Here is a 22,140-nt window from a genome sequence, read left to right as displayed (position 1 = left end):
TATAGAAGACTTCCATATCCTTTGTTGTATTATTAAAATTTGGCTTGCTTACTAACCAGGCTTTCAAACAGCAAATTTTATAGTGTACCATATATGGTGGTTTTATTTTCAAAGATACTAAAGTTTTGAATTTCACAAATGCTTTATATATCTTTCATTATTCATTTCTATTTTCTTGTATAAATTTCAGGGACAAAATATCAAACCAAATAATATAACATTGTTTCCATGGTTAGTTGAGGCTTACTACATGAGTATGATTTGGTTTGGCACTTTATAGATAGACAATAACATGATTAAGAACATTGAAACAATTACATAATTGAAAAATGAAAATGGATTTCCTTCCTATACCTCATCCTGTTTTTTTGTACAACTTTTTGATTGCTGCAACCTTCAATTTGGATAATTTTTTTTCTCTTTTCATTTGAGTAAAATTAAAAGGATGTGGGGTTCCTTTTAATCTCCCACACACTAAATTCACTGATTTCTTTTCCATTAGTAATGTTTTATCTAATGAATGTTTTGAGGTCTAATTATCATGTGGTCTATCATCACTTCAACATTATAGAGAATTGTATCACAGAGTTAAGTCACAAAGTAGGTTAAGGATTGATGACTGTTATGTGACCTTTATAAGTTTTATCAGTCAGCAGTAAGAATCTTGTATCACCCATCTCTGGAGTAGTTCATTGAAAAGTATACTTTATCAATAAATTTATTATCAAGTAATTATATTCATTTATATTTGTTCTAAACATTGATATTTGGTGACCTATATGGAGATTATGTGACAGAGTTCAGGGGAAAAAGGATTTTTAATAAATGCAATAAAGGAGGTCCATGATGTGATACCAACAAGATCTCTAATGGGATGATAAGGCTGTCTTCAAAGCACCAACACGAACTTAGGCTATGCACAGTCTTCCATTCATTATCCATAAAGACCCAAAAGAAAAAAATCTTCTTTCCTTACTTACATCTTCATCTACCCACAAATAGTGTTAAAATGATGCTTTCTTGGATCCTATGTGTCTGAGAATAATTCCTTGGTTTTGGTCATGTTGGCCTGCTCACTTTTTATGCTATTATTATGTGGTTCAGCTGTATCCTTGCTGAATTTTATTATTTCCATGGCTTTTTATTTCTGGTCACCAAAGTTTTTGGAGCAGTGAATGCTTACAGCTGTGCTTCTTCCAGATGTTCTTAGCACAAAATTCAAAACTGGTGACCAAGTTGTTTTTCTAGGACTGAAGTTCTAAATAGACAGTAAAAATTTCACATTTACTGTTAATGGAAATATTCTAGTAAATTTTTTTTCTTAATTTTTTTCTCACAGTTTTTAAAGGGGAAGTATAAACAGAAAAATTTTTTTCATGTTTTTTTTCTCTCTCAAAAATGAAATATTCCATAATAATAGAACAGCGTTCACAGATGGGGTAACGTAAGAGAATATCTAAGATGTCAGCACTTGAATTAGGCTGCATGAGGCTGGAATTTCTGTCTTAAACTTTTGTATCCTTGGTGCCTAGAATAGTACCTAGCACATAGTACGTGCTGAGTAAGCATTGTTTTAAATAAGTGAATCGAACCAATAAATTCTATAAAATATTTTCAGATATGTATCTTTTCGTTTTAATGTCATATAGAATGCTTTTCAAGGGATGTTTTTTCAATAGGCATACTTTATTTCTTGTGTGTTTTCATTCATTCTTTCTTTTTTTTAAAAGATTTTATTTATTTATTTGAGAGAGAGCATGAGTAGCAAGGAGAGGGAGAAACAGACTCCCCACTAAGCAGGGAGCCAAACTCAGGGCTTGATCCCAGATCCCCAGAATCATGACCTGAGCCAAAGGCAGATGCTTAACCCACTGAACCAACCCAGGCGCCCTCTTTTGTGTTTTCTGTAGTTGGATTAAACATGGTTCTACAGATTTATTTCCTATTTCTCTGTGAAATATTTTCTCTTCTTAGGTATTTATAACTCTTCAAAATTACCCAACACAAAATACAAAATTATTCCTTAACTAGGAAGCATTAGTTTTCTTATTTTTGTTTTTGTTTGTTTCTTTTCTTTTTTTTTTTTTTTTTAGAGGGGCTAATAGGGTAACTGAAAGATAATAGATTTGATAAATAGATTTGATAGTGGTGAGCATCTTAAATATGCATCTGCTTCAGAGACAGAGAAAATATATGAAAGGATTTTAGAAGCTGTAAAATCACATGAAGAACATAAAAGTTTTTCTTCTTACCTCTTTTTGACATCTGTGTTGAGATTCATATTACTATCAGAAATGACCAAAATTGAATAATGAAAAATATATGGATATGTTTCAAAATTCTCTTCCTCTTTGCCTGTCATGGTGCTTCCAGGCATACTTGACAGCACACAGACCAAAGGTATGAAAATCTGTGTTATATTTTTAGGGATTCTTTAGTCAAGCTTTCATTGATTTCTGTAGTATGTCCTACTAATGTGTTTTTTTAATGCCATGGAAGGAAATAGTTTTTCCAGTGTCCCATATTTGCCTCACCACAAAACCAACCAACCAAGAGACCATAAGTATGAATCCGAGTTTGACCACTTAATCTACTCCATGACCGTAGACCGTTTACTTGATCTGAGCATCAATTTTATCATTTGAAACATCTTTGAATATTATAAGGAATAAAATAGATGAATGTAACCTTTACACATAAAAGTATAGAACCACATGAGACTTTCATCATTGTACTAGCCTGAATTGACACAGGAAACCACCCAACCACATGCACACATTCCAAACAAATGTTAGATTAAGTCTTGTAATTTTAAAAGCAAACAGACCCATTGCAGCTTTTGAATGTAAGAAAGGGAACTCCCCAGGTGCCATCTGTGAAAAGGTATCTGAAAACCAAAGTGGTTAATGGGAACTAAAGCTTAACTCTAGGTTCATGGAACTATATATCTGAGCTAGATATATGTCTAAATGACTGTGTAGTACCTAAGTGGGTTGGAATGTTGAGACTGCAGGCCTCTTAAGCAACTGGAACTGAGCCCTCAGTGTAAAGAAAGGAAACTGAAAGGTATCTTGTTAATGAAATCATCTTAAAAAAAGTCAAAACAAGGGGCGCCTGGGTGGCACAGCGGTTAAGCGTCTGCCTTCAGCTCAGGGCGTGATCCTGGCGTTATGGGATCGGGCCCCACATCGGGCTCCTCCGCTGTGAGCCTGCTTCTTCCTCTCCCACTCCCCCTGCTTGTGTTCCCTCTCTCGCTGGCTGTCTCTATCTCTGTCAAATAAATTAAAAAAATCTTTAAAAAAAAAAAAAAAGTCAAAACAAAAACAAAAGACTGCTCTCTGGTTTGAAGATGCAGCATAAAATCAAACTAGACACTAAGAGCTATGAGTGGATAAAAGTCTGGACAAAAATCAGAACCCTAAGTCTGTGTTATGTATGGATGAGGGATGAGGGATTTAAGGTTGAACTCTTTGCTTCAAGTGTAAAAACCAAGTTAAGAAATTAACTTTCAAAACTGGTCCAGAGCTGTTGAAACCTGTTGCGACTCCCAGAAAGGTAAACTAGCAACCTTGATTCAAAGCCAGCTGTATTGCCCAGAGCAGATGATACTCTGGCTAGAGGAGAGCCTTATTCAAACACTGCAAAGCATGAAAGAGAAAAAACAGAATGAGAATGTGTCAGCGGTAGAAATGGAATTAATACTCCAGGAACCATGCATAAAGACTGATCTGAAAGAGATCTTATATATGTTTAAAGCCTTCAAATATTTAAAGGAAGGGTGTGGCAAGAACAGGATATTATGAAAAAGAAAGAGTATCTATCTAGAATTGAGAATATAATTGTTGAAGTAAAAATCTCTGTAGATGAGTAAAGCATCAGCTTTCAGTATACCTAGATGAGAGAACTGGAAGTCAGATCTGTAATATAATGTGTGTCAAACAGGCGACACTCAATAAATATTAATTCCCTTCTCTTTTGTTCCTCATCACCTACCTTCATCCTCCTTCTTTATTTTTTGGCACATAATGAGATGAGAAGAATGAACTCCATTTTTACTTTAATTCGACTCAGCACATGTGAATGAGAAGTAGACTATAGACTATTTAATCTCTTTAATAAATTGAGGCAAGGAAGAAAGACGTTTTAAAATACTGAACTTATTAATCATTATAAGAAATAATTTATCTGGCTTTGACCTAGGAGCACGTATATAAGATGGTAGTTTTTCTAGTAATTTACAATGCATGTGTTTCATCCGAGGGCAGAGAAAAAAAATGCAAGGAGTCTAATGTTTTTCAGATGAGATTTGAGACTAAATTAATGTGTTTCTCAAAAATTGCTAGTTCAGTTAAAAGGTATAATTTGACTTAAAAATGTGTGGTATAGGGATTGGTTTTACCTTTTGTTTAAATTTCTGTTACATAAGTGATAAATTAGTAGCAACAGGTAAATAAATATATACTCATGTTTAGAAATTTATTTTTCATTTCAAAATTTTTTATTAATGTTTCCCATAGTTTCTGAGTCAGAGATTTCCCAAGAAGCTGATGACATGGCATTGGAAAAAGAGAAATATGTTGATGAACTGAGAAAAGCATTGATATCAGGAGGAGGACCAGCTGATGCATACAAATTTGATTTTTCCAGAGAGTCTTGTAATTTCTCCTTTGAGAAAAACTTGAAAGATGTTTCAGTAAGTAACATGGTCCATAATAATGTAAGTGGTAAAATGTCAGGGCACTTATTGAGGAATTATCTAAATAACTAGCTTATTATTCCCAGACTATCTGGGAAATAGAAGTGTTAAAAGTACTAGGTTTTCAAGTTGGAAGAATGCTTCTTCATTCAACGTTACAGTCATTAAATGCTTCATACTAATTAATTGTGAAAAGTAATTATTAGAAAATGTATTTAGTTTTTAATGCTTTAAAAATAAGTATTACAGAGGTAATTACATGCATGAGCAGTTCTGCCAAGTGGGGTCAGAAACTTCAGGCCATGAGACAGGGTTTATTTTAATAAGTTTTGGGAAATACTGATTTTAAGAAAGAAGATAATATATTTACCATTGAGTACTTAATAATTATAACTCATTCTCTACTTTATTAGAATGTATTCAGAATTATAGAATGAGATAGTTAAGTGTAGTAAGACATATCATTAGGCATTAAGGTATTTTATTTATATATCAGACCTAGAAATACTAAAATAGAAATAACATTCAACTCAGGTTTTTACAGACAAGGATATCTGCTACTTGTCCTGTTCAGTTCTGATACCAATTCAGATCAAGGTGGGTGGTTTATGTATCAAAAATATTTATCAAAATGTACTGTTTGTATATTTTAACCAAGTTTATGGGATAATTAGAGATTGAATTATTTGTTTTTGCCAGTGGTTTATATTCTGATATGAGGTCTTTAGTAGAGGAAAGGGAGGGAAATCTTTAGCACATTAAGGTTAGAGACAGTCATTGACAATTTGTGCTGGAACTAAACTGAGTTTAAAAAATTCCTTGAAAATGACTCTTTAATTCAGAATGATTAAAGGGATTTCACCAATTAGAGAAACACGTAAAGCAACAGATGGAATCATTATTTTGAAATGTATGTTAACCTATAGAGAATAATACAGAGAGACTGGTTTCAGTAATTATTTCTGTTTAGAGGATACATACTTTTTCCACTTACCTGCCAATTTATGTAAGTTTCAATATGCCAAGGTCCTTAAAATGATAATTTAGAACGGGTTAAGAAAGGTTTGAACTGGCTGCTGAAATTTGGTTATTTATCACAAAGCGTTCTTTCCTATGGCCGAAGCACAATCAGATGATGTTATGTACTCTAAAACTGCTGAGTGTTTCTTTTAATATTTCGAAGCAGATCATTGTCAAATTGGGAGTTACACCATTTCCCATTCAATAAGCATTTGTATGTAATGACTGACAGGGGGTTTGCTGCCTCGGGGTTGGATGAGTACTTACCATGTTTGGCAGTACATCTGATTTTGCTGCTTTTGTGAAGAAAGAACTTCAAGTATTCATGACCTACGTCTTTTACAATTGGCTTGGCATGAATCAGCATTGAAAACTGACAATTATCCGAAAAGATACTTGCTTACCACCCCGAACATAACTTTATTGAGTCAGAATCACGAACTACTCGCTACCTGTTCAACAGGCTTTCTCAAGAAGGAAACAGAATAAGAGATCCCCAGTAATGCAGAAGTGCATTGGTTCCTTCAAGGATATGTCTTAAAGCACTACACTGCAGTTTAGATAGCTCCCTCCTTGTTTATCATCTATTACATTTGCTTGTGAGAGAAAGAAATGCTATTCTCAGGACAGTTGGACGAGTTCATTCATGACGTGACTTACTTGAGGGGTATTTTTGGATATTTGAATGAAAGAAAACTTTCACTTTGTGGTGCTGTAGTCAGTCTTATGGGTGCAGATGAAAATCACAAGTTCATTTGGCCAAACTGCTGTGGGAGTCTTCCAGTGCCTCAGGATGTGCTTCTGCAGATTGAATTTCAGAGTGACAATATCTTGCAAATTCATCTGCTGGCAAAAATATGCAGACAATTGGAAACATGGCAGAATGCTTTTAAGGCTTATAGTGCTTTGGATGACCTAAAAATTTAAAAGGAATTTGTAATCTTTTCCTTGATGACACAGACATCTGATTGTTGCCAAAAATGACCTCTTGTACTTAGAAAAAAAGGGAAGAATGAACATAGATTCAATTCAGAAAGTTGTAGTGAATTCTGTTGTTTGTTGACATGAGGTTACTCGGCCATGGCAAAGAATTTTCTATGAGTCCTATGTACATTTACTACCAGATTCATACCTCTCAGAATCATGGTTTTTAGGCATTTGTTGCCATCATTTCAAGAAGTTTTATGTTTTTAATTCTGCATTGGAGATCACTGTATAATTTGAACATTTCGAGTATTCAGGTCATATAAGACTTACTTGGAATTTATATAAAGTTAATAGAGGCATCCAGCTGGCCGAACATGTGATTCTTGATCTTGGGTTGTGAGTTCAAGCCCCACGTTGGGCGTAGAACTTACTTAAAAAAAAAAAAAAAAAACTTTTTTAAAGGAATTAACTACTGATTTTTGTACTCAAAAAGACCTGGGTTTTTAGAAATACGACCTTATGTTTTATTAGAGTGTCTATCCAAAGCAATGAAATACTTAATGCATAAGGTATATGTTACACATTTTTTGGAGGGAGCATGTACATAATTTTCATGAGATTGCTTTTGAGCTCATAACACCCAACAATTCATTTATACTCTAATTAGTTTTTCTTTATAGACGACATAGGTTTGTTTTTTTTTTTTTATTGTAGCTTAATTCTCATTGGAATAAGGAATGACCAGCAAGACATTAACTCTTTTTTTTCATATGGGGCAAACCTCTGGGACCCTTCCTGCCCCATCACCAGTGCTCTCATTATTCTAGATGAAAACATACTCTGGTGCAAGCATTTAGAATTCATTATGTCTCTGCTGTAAGTAGCGCCATTCAGGAGATTATTCATACATTTTGTGTCACTACTTTTTCTCTGCCATTCACAACTCATACTGATTTTGCAGTGTATTCTTTGTCATGCAAACAATACATTCTAATAATGTTTTCCTTTTTTGCTTTTATAACTTGATCTGTTTCTTCAGAAAAAAAATTATTTATGAGCCAAAAAAAAAAACACCTAATAATTTTTGGAAAAGCATAACCTTGGGCTCATTATTTGCTTGCTCATACCTCTGTTTTCTCATCTCTCGAGTTTTAAAGTGATTTCTTGGGTTCATTCCAGGTCATTTAACATACTAGTCTTATATTTCTAAAAGTAGCCCAAATGAAGGAAATCTATGAGTTTTGAAGAAAAATAAACATGATACACACACACATAAACACACACCTACACACACACACACGAGAATTGGCTACAGGCCTCTGTTAGAATTAAAGTCTATTTTCATAAATAAATAAAATCTTAAAAAAAAATAAAGTCTATTTTCATTTCCTTTTCCTTTGTCTCCCTTGCCCCTTCCATGAGAAACTGGGATACAGTTTAGGCTGAATATTTGACAACTTAAGTACGACAGAGGCCAATTTTTCTGATTTAAAAATCCAAATAGGCAGTCTTGGGTTAGTATGATGGTTTTATGATGTTGGAGGCCCAGGCTTCCCTAATCATGTTGCTTTGCCATTTTTAACAGGCAGTTTTTATCTCACGATCCAAGAAGACTGCTCTAGCTTTAGCTTCACCGTATGTTCACCTTTTGGGCAAGAGGACTGAGTTAAGGAGAAGATAAAGAGCATGCACATTTTCTTTAAGGGCATCACCTAAAATTGCATACATTACTTTTGCTTACATCCCATTGTCCAGCATTAAGTCACAAAGCTTCACCTAGCTGCAGGGGAATCTTAAGCTGTATCCTGTGCCCAGAAACATCCATTACTGTGTAAAAGGGGAAGGAGAGATACTGAAGGACAACTAGCAATCTCTGCATGATAACATTTAAGAGAGATTGAAACGTCATTTAGAAGGGTTCACTTTTATTGTTACAGGGGTGTTTCTGTAGTATTTTCCTTACAAATAATTGTTTTGTCATATTTTAGTTCCAAAAATGTTGCAAGACAGTTATTATATGTTGAAAGACAATTATCATATGGTTTTTCTCATCTATGGAACATAAGAACTAGGAAGATCGGTAGGAGAAGAAAGGGATAAAGAAAGGGGGGTAATCAGAAGGGGGAATGAAGCATGAGAGACTATGGACTCTGAGAAACAAACTGAGGGCTTCAGAGGGGAGGGGGGTGGGGGAATGGGATAGGCTGGTGATGGGTAGTAAGGAGGGCACGTATTGCATGGTGCACGGGGTGTTATACGCAACTACTGAATCATCGAACTTTGCATCAAAAACCAGGGGTGTACTGTATGGTGACTAACATAATATAATAAAAAAATATTATAAAAAATAAAAAAAATGTTGCAATATATAGTGAGGAACAGGCTAGTTTGTATCTTGCTATATATTGTAACTTTTTAAGTAAAAAAATGCATTCCAAGTTCAAACAACTTCCCTACAGTAATTTAATTTTCATTCTCAGATATATAAAAATGAGGTCAAATAAGTTAGCCAAAAGCAGCCAAAGTTGTTTGTAAAAACACTAGTCCAAAATCCTTTATTATTACCATGTGTCCCTGTGGTTTGGGGACTTTGAATTCAAATGGGTATTTCCAGATGAAGTATCAGAATTTGAGCATTTATTATGATACTTTGCGAAAGACTTTGTCAAAAATAGCAATGGCTTTCAGGTTTGTGGGAGTATGGGTTGCAAATGTGTTGTTTGAATGCCTGAAAAAAAATAGTATTTTTATTTCTGTAATAGAAATATTTGTATACATCTGCCATTTTTATATAATTTCCTGACCTCTTTGGAATGTGGGAACTAAATCAGTAATGTAAGTGGTACAGAAATCCTGCTCAAAGTATATACTCTCTAGTTAAGCCATAGAAAAGACATTAGAATTTTTACTTTAAGAAAATTATTAATTTTTAGCTATACTATTTAATCTTTGAGAACTTTTGCTTTTGCTTGCTTCATATTGCTCAGCTTTGATTTAAAATGTTTTCTTCTTTTAAAAGAACATTTCAAAGTGATTATATTTTAGTTTTTTCAGTTACTCCATGATAGTGCAGGAAAGAAAGACAGAAGTAGAAAATAACATGTAAAAACCATGCTCTAGAAGGACTTTTGAGTGTTAATAATACGAGTATTTGCTTCTTACTTTTCAGTTAATCTCCTTTAACATGTACTTTCACTTCACCCTGTGGACCTGGCATTGTCACTGTTTATGTGTGAGGAACAGAGGCTGAAGGCCTAAGCAAGTTCTTAAGGAAAGCAGAGGTGGTAAGTTAGATAGGATAGAATCTAGGCCACTGTCCTAAAAATCCAAAACAATTTTTTTTTAATTTGTTGAGGTGTAATGTGTAATGTACATGTGATAAAATGTATCCTGTGTTAAATACAGTTTTCATTACTCCAGAGAATCCCTTCATGCCTCTTTTCAGTCAGTCTTACTGCCTTTCCTCCCCCAACGCTGCCCACCCTCCAAAGCCCCAGGCAACCACTGAACTGTTCTCTGTCACTATAGATTAGCTTTGCCTGTTTTAGAATTTCATATAAATGGAACCATACAGTATGTACTCTCACGTGTAACTTTATATAGTATAATATTTTTGAGCTTCATCAAAATGTGTTATGTATCAGCAATTCATTTTTTTTGATTGCTGAGTAGTGTTCCATGGTACAAATATACCACATTCACATTCTGGTGGATAGATGGATGGTTGCCAGTTCTGGTTTCCTATGAGTAAAGCTCTGTCCCAACCCCAAACTGTTTTGAATACTTAGGTTTATAATAAATTTTGAAATCAGGTAGTATAAGTCCTTCAACTTTGTTCTTTTTCAAAGTTGTTTTGGATTTTTTGTATACTTCAGATTTTCTTGTGAGATTTATAATCAATTCATCATATCTACCATTAACTTTTTTGAAGTCTTGATTTGGAATGCTTTGAATCGACAGACTTGACATCTTAACAATATTGAGTCTTCTGTCTTATGAACAAGATCTGTCTCTCCATTTATTTAGTCAGTGGTCTCAACCAGGGGAGATTTTGCTCTACCAGGGACATTTGGCAATATCTGGAGACATTTTTGATTTTTACAGTTAGCAGCTGTGACTGGCATCCTTAGAGATGCTGCTAGACACCCTGCAGTGCACAGGAACAGGCTTTCTACAACAAAGAAGTCTCTGACCCAAAACATCATTAGTACCAAAGTTGGGAAATACTGATTTAATATTCCTTAATCACTCAGCAGCTGTTTAGAGTTTTCGAAGTGTAGGTTTTGTAAATCTTTTATCAGTTTATCATTCTGAAATGGAAGCTTAGGTCATTGATTTGAGACCTTTCTTTTTATTAATATAGGCATTTTAGGATCCAACTTTTCTTCCAAGTGCTGCTTTAACAGCATTTCACAAATTTTGGTATCTCATGTTTTGTTTTGTTTTTTTTTTTTTAATTTAGTTTAACAAAGTACTTTCTAATTTCCCTTTTGATTTTATTTTTCACTTATGTATTATTTGGAAGTTTGTAATTTAGTTCTAATTTTTTCCAGATATTTTTCTGTTACTGGTTTTTAATTTAGGTCCTTGTTGTTAGAAAATTTTATATGACTTGAAACCTTCTGAGTTTATTTGGGTTTGTAGTAAGGCCCTGAATATGGTCTCTCTTGTTCATTGGTCTGATTGTACTTGAAAGAAAGATTCTGCTGTTGTTAGGTGGATTGTTCTTTAAATGTCAGATCAAGTTGGTTAATCTTTTTCTTTTTTTTTTTTTTAAAGATTTTATTTATTTATTTGACAGAGATAGAGACAGCCAGCGAGAGAGGGAACACAAGCAGGGGGAGTGGGAGAGGAACAAGCAGGCTCATAGCAGAGTAGCCTGATGTGGGGCTCGATCCCATAACGCCGGGATCACGCCCTGAGCCGAAGGCAGACGCTTAACCGCTGTGCCACCCAGGCGCCCCCAAGTTGGTTAATCTTGTTCAAGTTTTCTGTATTCTTGCTTCTTTTCTTTTCCTGTTAGATTTTATTTATTTATTTATTTTAGAAAGAGAGTGGGATGAGGGCAGGGGGCGGGCGGGAGGAGCAAAGTAGAAGGGAGAGGAGGAGGAAAGAATCTCAAGCAGACTTCACACTGAGCATGGAGCTGAAGGTGGGGCTAGATCTAACAACCCTGAGATCATGAGCCGAGCTAAAACCAAGAGTTGGATGCTTAAACCAAGTAAGCCACCCAGGTGCCCCAACTTATTTCCTATTTATCTCTTCTACCAATGACTGAGAGTGTGTTCAAATCTACAGCTGCAATTATGGATTTGTTTACTTCTTGAAGTACTATCAAGTTGCCCTTTATGTGTTTTAAATTTTTGTTATAAGATGCGAAGCATTAAGGTTTGTCATGTCCTCTTGGTGATTTGACCCCTTTATCACTTGAAGTGACCTTCACACTCTTAATATTTTTTGATCTGAAATCTACTTTATATATTAGCAATCCTATTCTTTTTTTTTAATTTTTTATTATGTTATATTAGTCACCATACAATACATCCTTAGTTTTTGATATAGTGTTCCATGATTCATTGTTTGCGTGTAACACCCAGTGCACCATGCAATACATGCCCTCCTTAATACCATCACCAGCCTATCCCAGTCCCCCACCCCCTCCCCTCTGAAGCCCTCAGTTTGTGTCCCAGAGTCCATAGAATCCTACTCTTTTTTAATTTATTTTTTGATAGGAGTTAGCATGGTCTTTTTCCTTCCTTTTGCTTTTGACTGTTTTTGTCTTTATTTAAATTGGGTTTCTTTTAAGAAACATACAAATGGATTTTGCTTTTTTAAATTCAGCTTGTCCAATTTCTGTCTTTGATTGGCTTATTTAGCTAATTTTTATGCTATTTTAGTTCGTGCTCTAGGGTTTATAGCATACATCTTTACCTTATCACGATCTACCTTAAAGTGATACTGCTTCACAGATAGTTTAAGAATCTTACAACAACAACAACAAAAAGAATCTTACAACAATATACCTGCATTTCACCTCTCCTAGGTGTTATGCTACTGTGGTCATTCATTTTACTTACATATATATGTATAAACTCTATAACGTTTTGTTATTATTTTTATTTTTAGCTTTTAACCTTTAAAGGTTAACTTTTAAAAATCATTTTTAAATAATTTTAAACTTAACAAAAAGTTTCAAAAATAATACAGAGTTTCAGGGTACCCTTTACCATGCTTTCCCAATGATATCAATCATAACCATAGTACATTAGGAAAAGCAAGAAATTGACATTGGTATAATATTATTGACTAAAAAATAGACCTTATACAGATTTTACCAGTTTTTACAAGCACTGTGTTTTGTTTTGTTTTTGTTGTTGTGTTGTGTTTTGTTTCGTTTTTGTGTGCTTATGGTTAAACATTTTGATATATGAATTTTTTTATATGAATGGATTCATGTAATCACCACCACAATCATCATACAGAACTGTTCCATTATCACAAAGAAACCCCTTCATTCCCTCATGCTATACCTTTATGGTCATACCCTCTCTCCAGTGTAACTCCCAGCAGCTGCTTGTCTGTTCTTCATCATTGTGGTTTTGTCATTTCAAGAATGTTGTATTAATGGAATCGTACAGTATGTAACTTTTATAGATTGACTTCCTTTTCCATGGAGCATAATGCCCTTGAGATAGATCTGAGTTGTTTGCATGTATCACTAATTCATTTTTATTTATTGCTTAGTAGTCTGTTGTATGGCTGATGCTTTGTTTATCCATTTACAGACTCAAGAACATTTGGGTTGTTTCCACTTTTTGGTTGTTCCAAAGCTTCTTTGAACGTACATACAGAACCTTCTGTGTGAGCATAAGGTTTCATTTCTCTGGTGCAAAGGTTGGCCAACTATAGCCTGTAGATTGGCCACGCATTTTGGTAAATATATAAGCGTTTCCATTTGTTTATATATTGTCTGAATATATATTTATATATTGCTTTTCGTGTTACAATGGGAGAGTTGAATAGTTGCAGTAGAGATCTTTTGGTGTGTAATGGCTAAAATATTTACTTTTGATCCTTTTAGAAGGAGTTTGCTGATCCCTGCTCTAGGATAAATATTTAGGATTGTGAGTGCTGGGTTGTATGGTAGTATATGATTAATTTTATTTAGAAACCGCTAAACTGGGATGCCTGGGTGTCCCACGCTCAGTCATTTAAGCGTTCGTCTTCAGCTCAGGTCATGATCCCAAAGTCCTGGGATCGAGTCCTGCAGCAGCAGGGAGGGAGCCTGCTTCTCCCTCTGCCTGCCATTTCCCTTGCTTTTGCATGCTTTCTCTCTCTCTCTCTCTCTGACAAATAAATTTAAAAAATCTTAAGAAACTGCTAAATTTTTGCAAAATGGTTATACTGTTTTACATTTCCACCTGAAACATAATGGAAGTTCCACATTCTTACCAGCTCTTGGTATTGTCAATATTTTTTATGTAAGCCATTCTGATAGGCATGCTGTATCTTCTTGTGGCTTTAATTTGTATTTCCCTAACGGATAAAGATGTTGAATATCTTTTCGTGTCCTTATTTGCCATCTATATATCCCCCTTGGTGAAGTGTCTGTTCAAATCTTTCACTCTTTTTTTTTTTCTCAAAGATTTTATTTATTTATTTGTCAGAGAGAAAGCGCACAAGCTGGGGGAGCGGCAGGCAGAGGGAGAAGCAGGCTCATTGCTGAGGAGGGAGCCTGATGTGGGACTCGATCCCAGGACCCTGGGATTATGACCTGAGCCAAAGGCAGGTGCTTAACCGACTGAGCCAACCAGGCATCCTATTTCACTCATTTTTTTAGTTGGATTATATTTCTTTGTCAGACATGTGACTTGCAAATATCTTCTTCTAGTCTGTTGCTGATCTGTTCATTTTGATAGGTTCTTTTGTATAGCAAAAATTTTTATTTTTAGTGAAGTCCAATTTGTGGACTTTTTCTCTTTTATGGATTATGCTTTTGGTGTCATGTCTAAGAATTCTTCACCTAACTCTGGCCAGAAGATTTTCTCTGATCTTTTCTTTAAAACATTTCATAGTTTTATGTTTTATATTTAATTTAGGTCTGTGCTCCATTTTGAGTTAATTTTTGTATAGGGTGTGAGGTTTAGGTTGAGGTTAATTTTCTTGGGTATGAATGTCCACTTGACGTAACACCATTAGTTGCAAAGACTCCTTTCTTCATTGAATTGCTTTTGCACTTTTATTAAGTCATTGGCTATACCTGTGTGGATCTGTTTCTGAACTCTGTATCCTCTTTCATGGATCTGTGTCTATCCCTCCACCAGCACCACATTGTCTCAATTACTGTAGCTGCATTGTAAGCCTTTAAATTGAGGGTGTGATTCCTCCCTCTGTATTCTTTTTTTTTCAGTATTGTTTTAGGTCATTTCGTTATTTTGCCTTTCCAAATACATTTTTAAAATCAGCTTTACTCTATTTACAAAAAATCCCAATTGATTCTTGCAGTCCATGAACACAGTATGTGATAACTTTCATGAGCATTTTTAGTTATTTGCCCACAGATTCACTACATGTTCTCCCAGATTTATTTCTAGGTGTTTCATTTTTTTTGGAGCAATTAGAAGTGGTATTGTTTTTTAATTTGAGTTTCCAGTGGTTCATTAGTAGTGTGTAAAAATATAGCTTATTTTTTATCTTGATCTTATATCCTCCAACCTTGCTTGATTGCCATATTTGTTCTAGGTTCTAACAGAAATCCTTATTTCTCATTTTAGAGAGAAAGCACCAACCTTTCACTCTTAGATATGATGTTAGTTGTAATTTATTTTGCTTTTTGCCTCCCATAGGTTATGGAAGTATTCTTCTATTTCTAGTTTACTGATTGGTTTTATTGTGGCTAGGTATTGGATTGTCTTAAATGGTTTTTCTGTATCAGTTGATGTAGTCCTATGAGTTTCCTTTTTTCTTTCTTTCTTTCTTTCTTTCTTTCTTTCTTTCTTTCTTTCTTTTTTACTTTTCTTTTTTAGACTATTAATGTGGTGGATTATGAAGATTTAGCTTTTGCTTTGTATTCCTATAATACATCTCACTTGGTTGTGGTATATGTCTTTGGTAGTAGGGAGTGCCCTTTGATTAGTATAGGGTGAGAATGGATGATAAATTTCTTTCTTTCTTTCTTTTTTTTTTTTTTTAAGATTTTATTTATTTATTTGACAGAGATAGAGACAGCCAGCGAGAGAGGGAACACAAGCAGGGGGAGTGGGAGAGGAAGAAGCAGGCTCACAGCAGAGGAGCCCGATGTGGGGCTCGATCCCATAACGCCGGGATCACGCCCTGAGCCGAAGGCAGACGCTCAACCGCTGTGCCACCCAAGCGCCCCGGATGATAAGTTTCTGCTCACGATTTCCATGGCCACAGTATCAAGTTGGAAGAGGAAGGGACTTTACTTTGTTAGTTAGGTAGAAGTTAGAGTGAAGATGGTGAACTAGGTTCTACCTACAATTTCCTTTCTCTAGTACTAGATGGGGATAAGGATGTGGATAAGCATAGCTTCTCCTGGGTTCTTTGCCTGGATCAGAAGGGGCAGGGAAGGGTTCTAGGCAAAAGGCTTTTGTCCTTCATGGCTACCCTTTCCTGCTTCCATTGGCCAGATAGAGGTGGCTTTTCTTTTTGTATGTGTATTTGCATTCATTGGTGTTTTCTTATTGCAGGCCTATCTGATATCCAGACTGGATACATAGAAGGCAACAAAACGAAACCAATCAGGGAACTCTCTGACAAATCTTTCCTCACATTCCAAGGTCCCCACTAAATCTTTCTTTTTTTAATCTTAGAGAATCTTTTCATAGTTGCCATAAGTATCTTTTCAGGGTTCTTAGTTGAAATTAGTGAAAGTAATGGGATATAATGAATTGCCTCCATCTTGTCTAGAATCAGAATTCTGAGTTAATTTTTTAAAGTATTTAAGTGACTCTTAAGAAGAAGGTTTTTATATTTACCCACAAAGTTCCATCTTCCAAACCAATTTATTCCTCTGTGTAGATTCAGATTTCCCTATAATATTTACCTTCCATCAGAAGGACTTTAATATTTCTTTTTGTGCAGGTTTGATTATGATCATTCTATCAGATCTGTATTTCACCCTTCTTTTTAAAAGATATTTTTACTGGGTATAAAATTCTAAGTTGATCCTTTTTTCCCTTTCAGTACCTAAAAATATAATTTCCTACTTAAGCAATGTGCCTTGCTTCTCCAGCTGCTTCTGAGATTTTTCTCTTTATCATTGCCCTTAAGCAGTGTGATTATGATGTGCCTTGGTGAGTTTTCTTTTTTTATTGAGCCTCTTTGATCTGTTAACTTGTATTTTTAGTCAATTTGGCAAAATTTTAACCATTATTCAAATAGTTTTTCTGTTTCTCTTCCTCCTTGTTTGGAGACTACAAGTACATGTGTATTATGTTGCTTGAATTTGTTCTATAGCTCACTAATCCTCTTTGCTTTCCCCCCTTTTTTTCTGTTTTCTATTTTGAATATTTTTCATTGTTCTGTCTTCATATTCACTGCTTGTTTCTTCTGCTATGTCTCATGCATCATTAATTCCATTTAGCACATGTTTCATCAGACATTGTGATTTTCATCAAAATTTCATTTGTATTTTTTAAATGTCTTTCATAACTCCTAGCATTTTTCAATCTTTTACATTGTTCAATATGTGGAATAGGATTATAATAACTTTTAAGGACCTTGTTTGCTAATTCTGCAATCTATTCTTTTCGGGTAGGTTTTGATAGATTTTTCTGCTCATTATATATCAATTTCCCTTTTTGTTGCATTCCTAGTAATCTTTGGTTGGAGTGCCAAACTTTGTGAATCTCATTTTGTGATGTATAATTTTGTATTTCTGTAAACTCGTGCTTTGGGACATAGGTAAGTTACTTGGAAACTATGTAATCCTTAGGGTCTTGGTTTTAAAGCTTTGTTAGAGGACCAGAACATTTATTTTATGTCTAATTTTACACCACTCTTGAGGTAAAATACTTCTGAGAGCCTTACCCAATCCCCATTATTTCTACACAGGGTAGTAAAATGAAGGATTCTCTGATTGTGTATGGCTTTTTAGCTTTGTCTGTCAATTACAGTATCTTATTGTTAGTTTCTTAAATTAGATTGCATGTCGTGATAATCTATCTCTTAGATTTGTTGCTTATCTTGTTCTTGCAGAAACTTAAAAAATTTGAGACAATTTTCCCCCTCTAGTTAAGATGACATAGTCTTTTAGTTATCGTTGCTTCATTCCGTGTACCTACGACATTAACATTCAGGTAAGAGAATCATTAGGGCACCTGAGTCAAAGTTGTGATCATCTTCGTTATTTAGTTACTTTTTTTGATTCTCATGACTTTCTAGCTTTAAAAAGTAAGCCATATAGTCATTAAGTTATCAACCCTTAAAATTAAATTTATGAAGGATTGAGGTGATTATAGGCCTTGAGAGTCTTACTTCAGAATTTTAAATTTTCAAAATATTTTTAGGTCACCTACATTCTTAATACTGTTTTAAATTATTGCATAGAAAAAATTTTAAATTAGTCATACTTCGACAAATTGATTTTGTGAAGCTATAAAGATCTGTAGTCCACTTTATAAATTATATTATGTTTAGTTATTTGTTTTCTTCAACAGGCATTACTTTTTGTTATGAAATCCGGTCAAGAATCAGATTTTCATTAATTATTATTGTCCTGAAGTAATAAGTAAATAACCAATTAAGAAAATCAATAGAAGCTGAAACATCTAAAATCAGATGGTGATAATGATGGCATATACTTTTCTGTTATCAGGAAAAATTGTGGAAAATAATTGCTAATTAAATTGATATTAAAACTCAATTATTCTTTAAATGGATGCAGAATAGAAATATTCACTGTTGATAAGTAAATCACAACTAATATTATAATTAGACCACTTACAGTGTTTCAGTGGGTAAGTTTGGAAGAGATGCAATGTAGGATATCTGTGTACCTTCTCGAAAAAGTACTGAGTTTAGGAATTTCATAGAGGGAGAAATACTGTTCAAACGATGTTAAAACTGTTGCATGTTTTTGAATGCCTATACTTTTGTACTTTAAAATATTACTGCTGAAACAGTTCATAGCCATAAGAATCCTATTGCACATCTGTAACCCATTCTGGACATTTTATTGTCCAACTGCGTAGTAGTGATAAACACTTAGCCCAACTACCTAATTTGAATCTCAGCCCTTTACTTTCTAGGTATGACTGTGGGCAGCTTATTGAATTGTTTGTCCTCATTTCTATTTTATAATTTGTAGATAATACTAATACATAACCATAGGGTGGTTGTAGGGATTTAATAAATTAGTATGTGGGTATGTGTGGGGGTACATTTTTTTAGGACAGTCTTAGTTATAAAAGGCACTTTGTAAGTGTTATTAATTATTTACATAAGTGTCTCTTCCATTATACAATAAATTCCTTGAGGTCAATGACCATGTCTTAACTGAACTTGAAATTCTAGCAGATCCAGATGTTTTGGGGATGGCCTTCTGTTGAGAGGAAATGTAGCATGGTGGAAATAACTTAAGATCTTGGTTTGAGTCTTGAATCTATTTCTAATTATATGGGTTTCAGCAAATCATTTATGTTTATTTTATGATGAAAAAATCGAGTTCAAATAGGCTAATAATGCTAACTCACAGGGTTTATGGTTGTGGGTACTCAGATTGATGTGTGTGCAAATGTTTTGTAAACTGTGTATTGGTATACCATGTGGCCTGTCTCAGGAGGCCATTGAGTTGATGTTTGCATTCAGAAGGGCCTCAAGCATATACTTGTGATGTTATCTGTAAATGAATTTATACACGTGGTCATAGTAGACTTTTTTCATACCAGTTTAAAATTGTATGATACAAGCCATACTGCTTGAAGTACTTTAGGAATAGCATCAATTTAAATATGTCAGTACAATTTTTATAACCTTGTTTTGACTTTTAATATATCTGGAGACTAAAAAATTGGACATAGCTTGGATCTCCCTTGACCTCAGAGAAGCCTTGTTAAACAGATGTTTGTCATTGTTATGCTGTATACTCTATAAGTTGTAAGTTTACTGGTGGCCCCAGAGCTTCTGTTTTCTTTGTTGAATTTATGGCGTAGTACATAACATTAATTAAAATTGGCCACATAGTAAATAAGTTTTATTCAAAACTAGAAGCATCCACACAAAAGAATTTTTTAAAAAATATATCATTGTAATAATTGCTTTATTTGTACAACTCCTAGAGAGAATATGATATTTCTAGCTACAGATGGTCCAAAACCAGTCCAATAGTAGGGATATGCCCATAGGGACTTAGGACCATAATTGTGGGTTATGATAATATTTTACTGATTTGTTATGGTTCTTGGTCATTTATATTTTTTGACAGCTTTCTTTTTTAACACTTTAATTTTAAATGTAAGAAAAGTGGCAAAAATACTAAAGAGAATTCTTGCATACCTTTTACCTTACATCCCTAGTATTCACATTTTACATAACCATGATAAAATTATTAAAATTAAGAAATTAAGAAATTAATATTGACATAGTAATCTATAGCTGTTATTTGAATTTCACCATTTTTTCCCCACTGTCTTAGTTTGCTTTGGCTTCCATAACAAAATGCCATAGACTAGGTGGCTTAAACAGTTAGGAATTTATTTCTTATAGTTCTAGAGGGTGGGAAGTCTAGGATCAAGGTACCAGCGGATTGGGGCGCCTGGGTGGCACAGCGGTTAAGCGTCTGCCTTCGGCTCAGGGCGTGATCCCGGCGTTATGGGATCGAGCCCCACATCAGGCTCCTCTGCTGTGAGCCTGCTTCTTCCTCTCCCACTCCCCTGCTTGTGTTCCCTCTCTCGCTGGCTGTCTCTGTCTCTGTCGAATAAATAAATAAAATCTTTAAAAAAAAAAAAAAAAAGGTACCAGTGGATTCCATTTTTTGGCGAGGGCCTGCTTCCTGGTTAGCTGACACCTTGCTCCTATGCTCCTGTGGTGGAGACAGAGCCAGCTCCTGTGTCTTGTTTTAAGGAAACCAATCCCATCGTGAGGATCCTTTCCTTGTGAACTCAATTTGTAAACCAAATGACCTCTTAAAGGCTCCACCTCTAAATACACTCACATTGTTGGGGGATCGGGCTTCAATGAATTCTGCACAGGGAAGACAGAAACATTCTGTCCATAGCACCCACTGAAGTCCTTTTTCTGGTCTAGAATACAATTGAGTGTGTTATATTGCATAAAATGGTCTCACTAATCTTTTACAGTCTCTAAAATTTCTTCATTCTTTGTCTTTCATAACTTTGACACTTCTGAAGAGTACTGGCCAGTTATTTTGTAGAATGTCCCAGTTTGTGTTTTTCTGATGTTTTCTCATTGTTAGGTTGAGTTTATGGATTTTTGACAAGAATACCATAGAAGTGATGATGTACCCTTCTCAATGCAACTTATTGGGAGGTATATGATATCTATATATATTACTATGGGTGATGTTAATTTTGAATACTTGGTTAAGGTGGTATCTGCCAGATTTCTCCATTGTGAACTTGGTATTTTGTTGTTGTTGTTATTAATGGATATCGTATGTGGTGATATTTTGGCAGTATACAAATACCCTATTTTTAAAAATCATACTTTTACCCGCTAATTTTAACATCCTTTGATGATTTTTTTCCTCCAACAGTTATTACTATGAAATACCTAACTATGATTTTCCATTTTAATTATTTTTTTACTTTATTAATTGGATTCCTACCATAGGTAAAGCTGTACCTTCTCCTCCATTTATTTTTTTACTTATTTATTTATATCAGCATGTACTCTCATGAGTACATTTATTTTCTTCTATGGATTAAATTTCTCTCATTATTTATTTTGTTGCTCAGATTGTTCTGGATTTGGCCATTGGGAACTTCCTCAACTTGGCTACTATGTCTTTAAATACGTCTCCATTACTTTGAGCCCTTCCTTGCTTTCTGGCACCACAGGATGTACTAGGGTCATCTTGTGTTTCCACCCCCAGCCATAGACTCAGCCTTTTATCCAGAGCCACAGTTCATTTTATTTGAGACTGCATCTTGTAATCAATATCTGGGTGCTAGGCTTGCTCATTGCTACTGAGGTGCCGTTGCTCTGGGTCCTCTCGGCAGACTAGCAGAACTAGCAAATATATATGTATACTTACACATATATGTGCACACATCTGTATTTCTCCATCTGTGCATATGTTAAAAGCCATTATTAGTTCAGTCCAGTGTCACAGAGTTCATCCTTCCCTACTTTCTTGTTGGTAACTTTGCCTCATGGTGAGAAGTCTGGCTTTCATTTTCTACAACGTTTACTTATTTACTCAGTGTTTGTATATAGGTAAAGTAGTCATATCCCTGTAAAAAACAAATTTTCTGAATACAGTATACTATTTGTATGTTTTTGTCTTTATCCTT

General features: G+C 34.6%; 1 protein-coding gene across 5 annotated transcripts in view; it reads left to right on the top strand.

Moving 5' to 3' along the window:
- Positions 1 to 22,140, top strand: part of XRCC4 (X-ray repair cross complementing 4) — a 271,809-nt gene that overhangs the window by 14,013 nt on the left and 235,656 nt on the right. For all 5 annotated transcript variants that reach the window (XR_005832450.1, XM_008706368.2, XM_008706367.2 and 2 more), the window contains exon 3: positions 4,518 to 4,693. Coding sequence is in view for 4 of the 5 variants with exons in the window: in XM_008706368.2 (XP_008704590.1) it covers positions 4,518 to 4,693 (176 nt within the window). In the remaining variant the exon portion in view is untranslated. The remainder of the gene's footprint in view (positions 1 to 4,517; positions 4,694 to 22,140) is intronic.

The sequence above is a fragment of the Ursus maritimus genome, unplaced genomic scaffold, assembly GCF_017311325.1.
Source record: "Ursus maritimus isolate PB19 unplaced genomic scaffold, ASM1731132v1 scaffold_5, whole genome shotgun sequence".
Lineage (NCBI taxonomy): Eukaryota > Metazoa > Chordata > Mammalia > Carnivora > Ursidae > Ursus > Ursus maritimus.
This window is presented reverse-complemented; position numbering and strand designations above follow the sequence as displayed.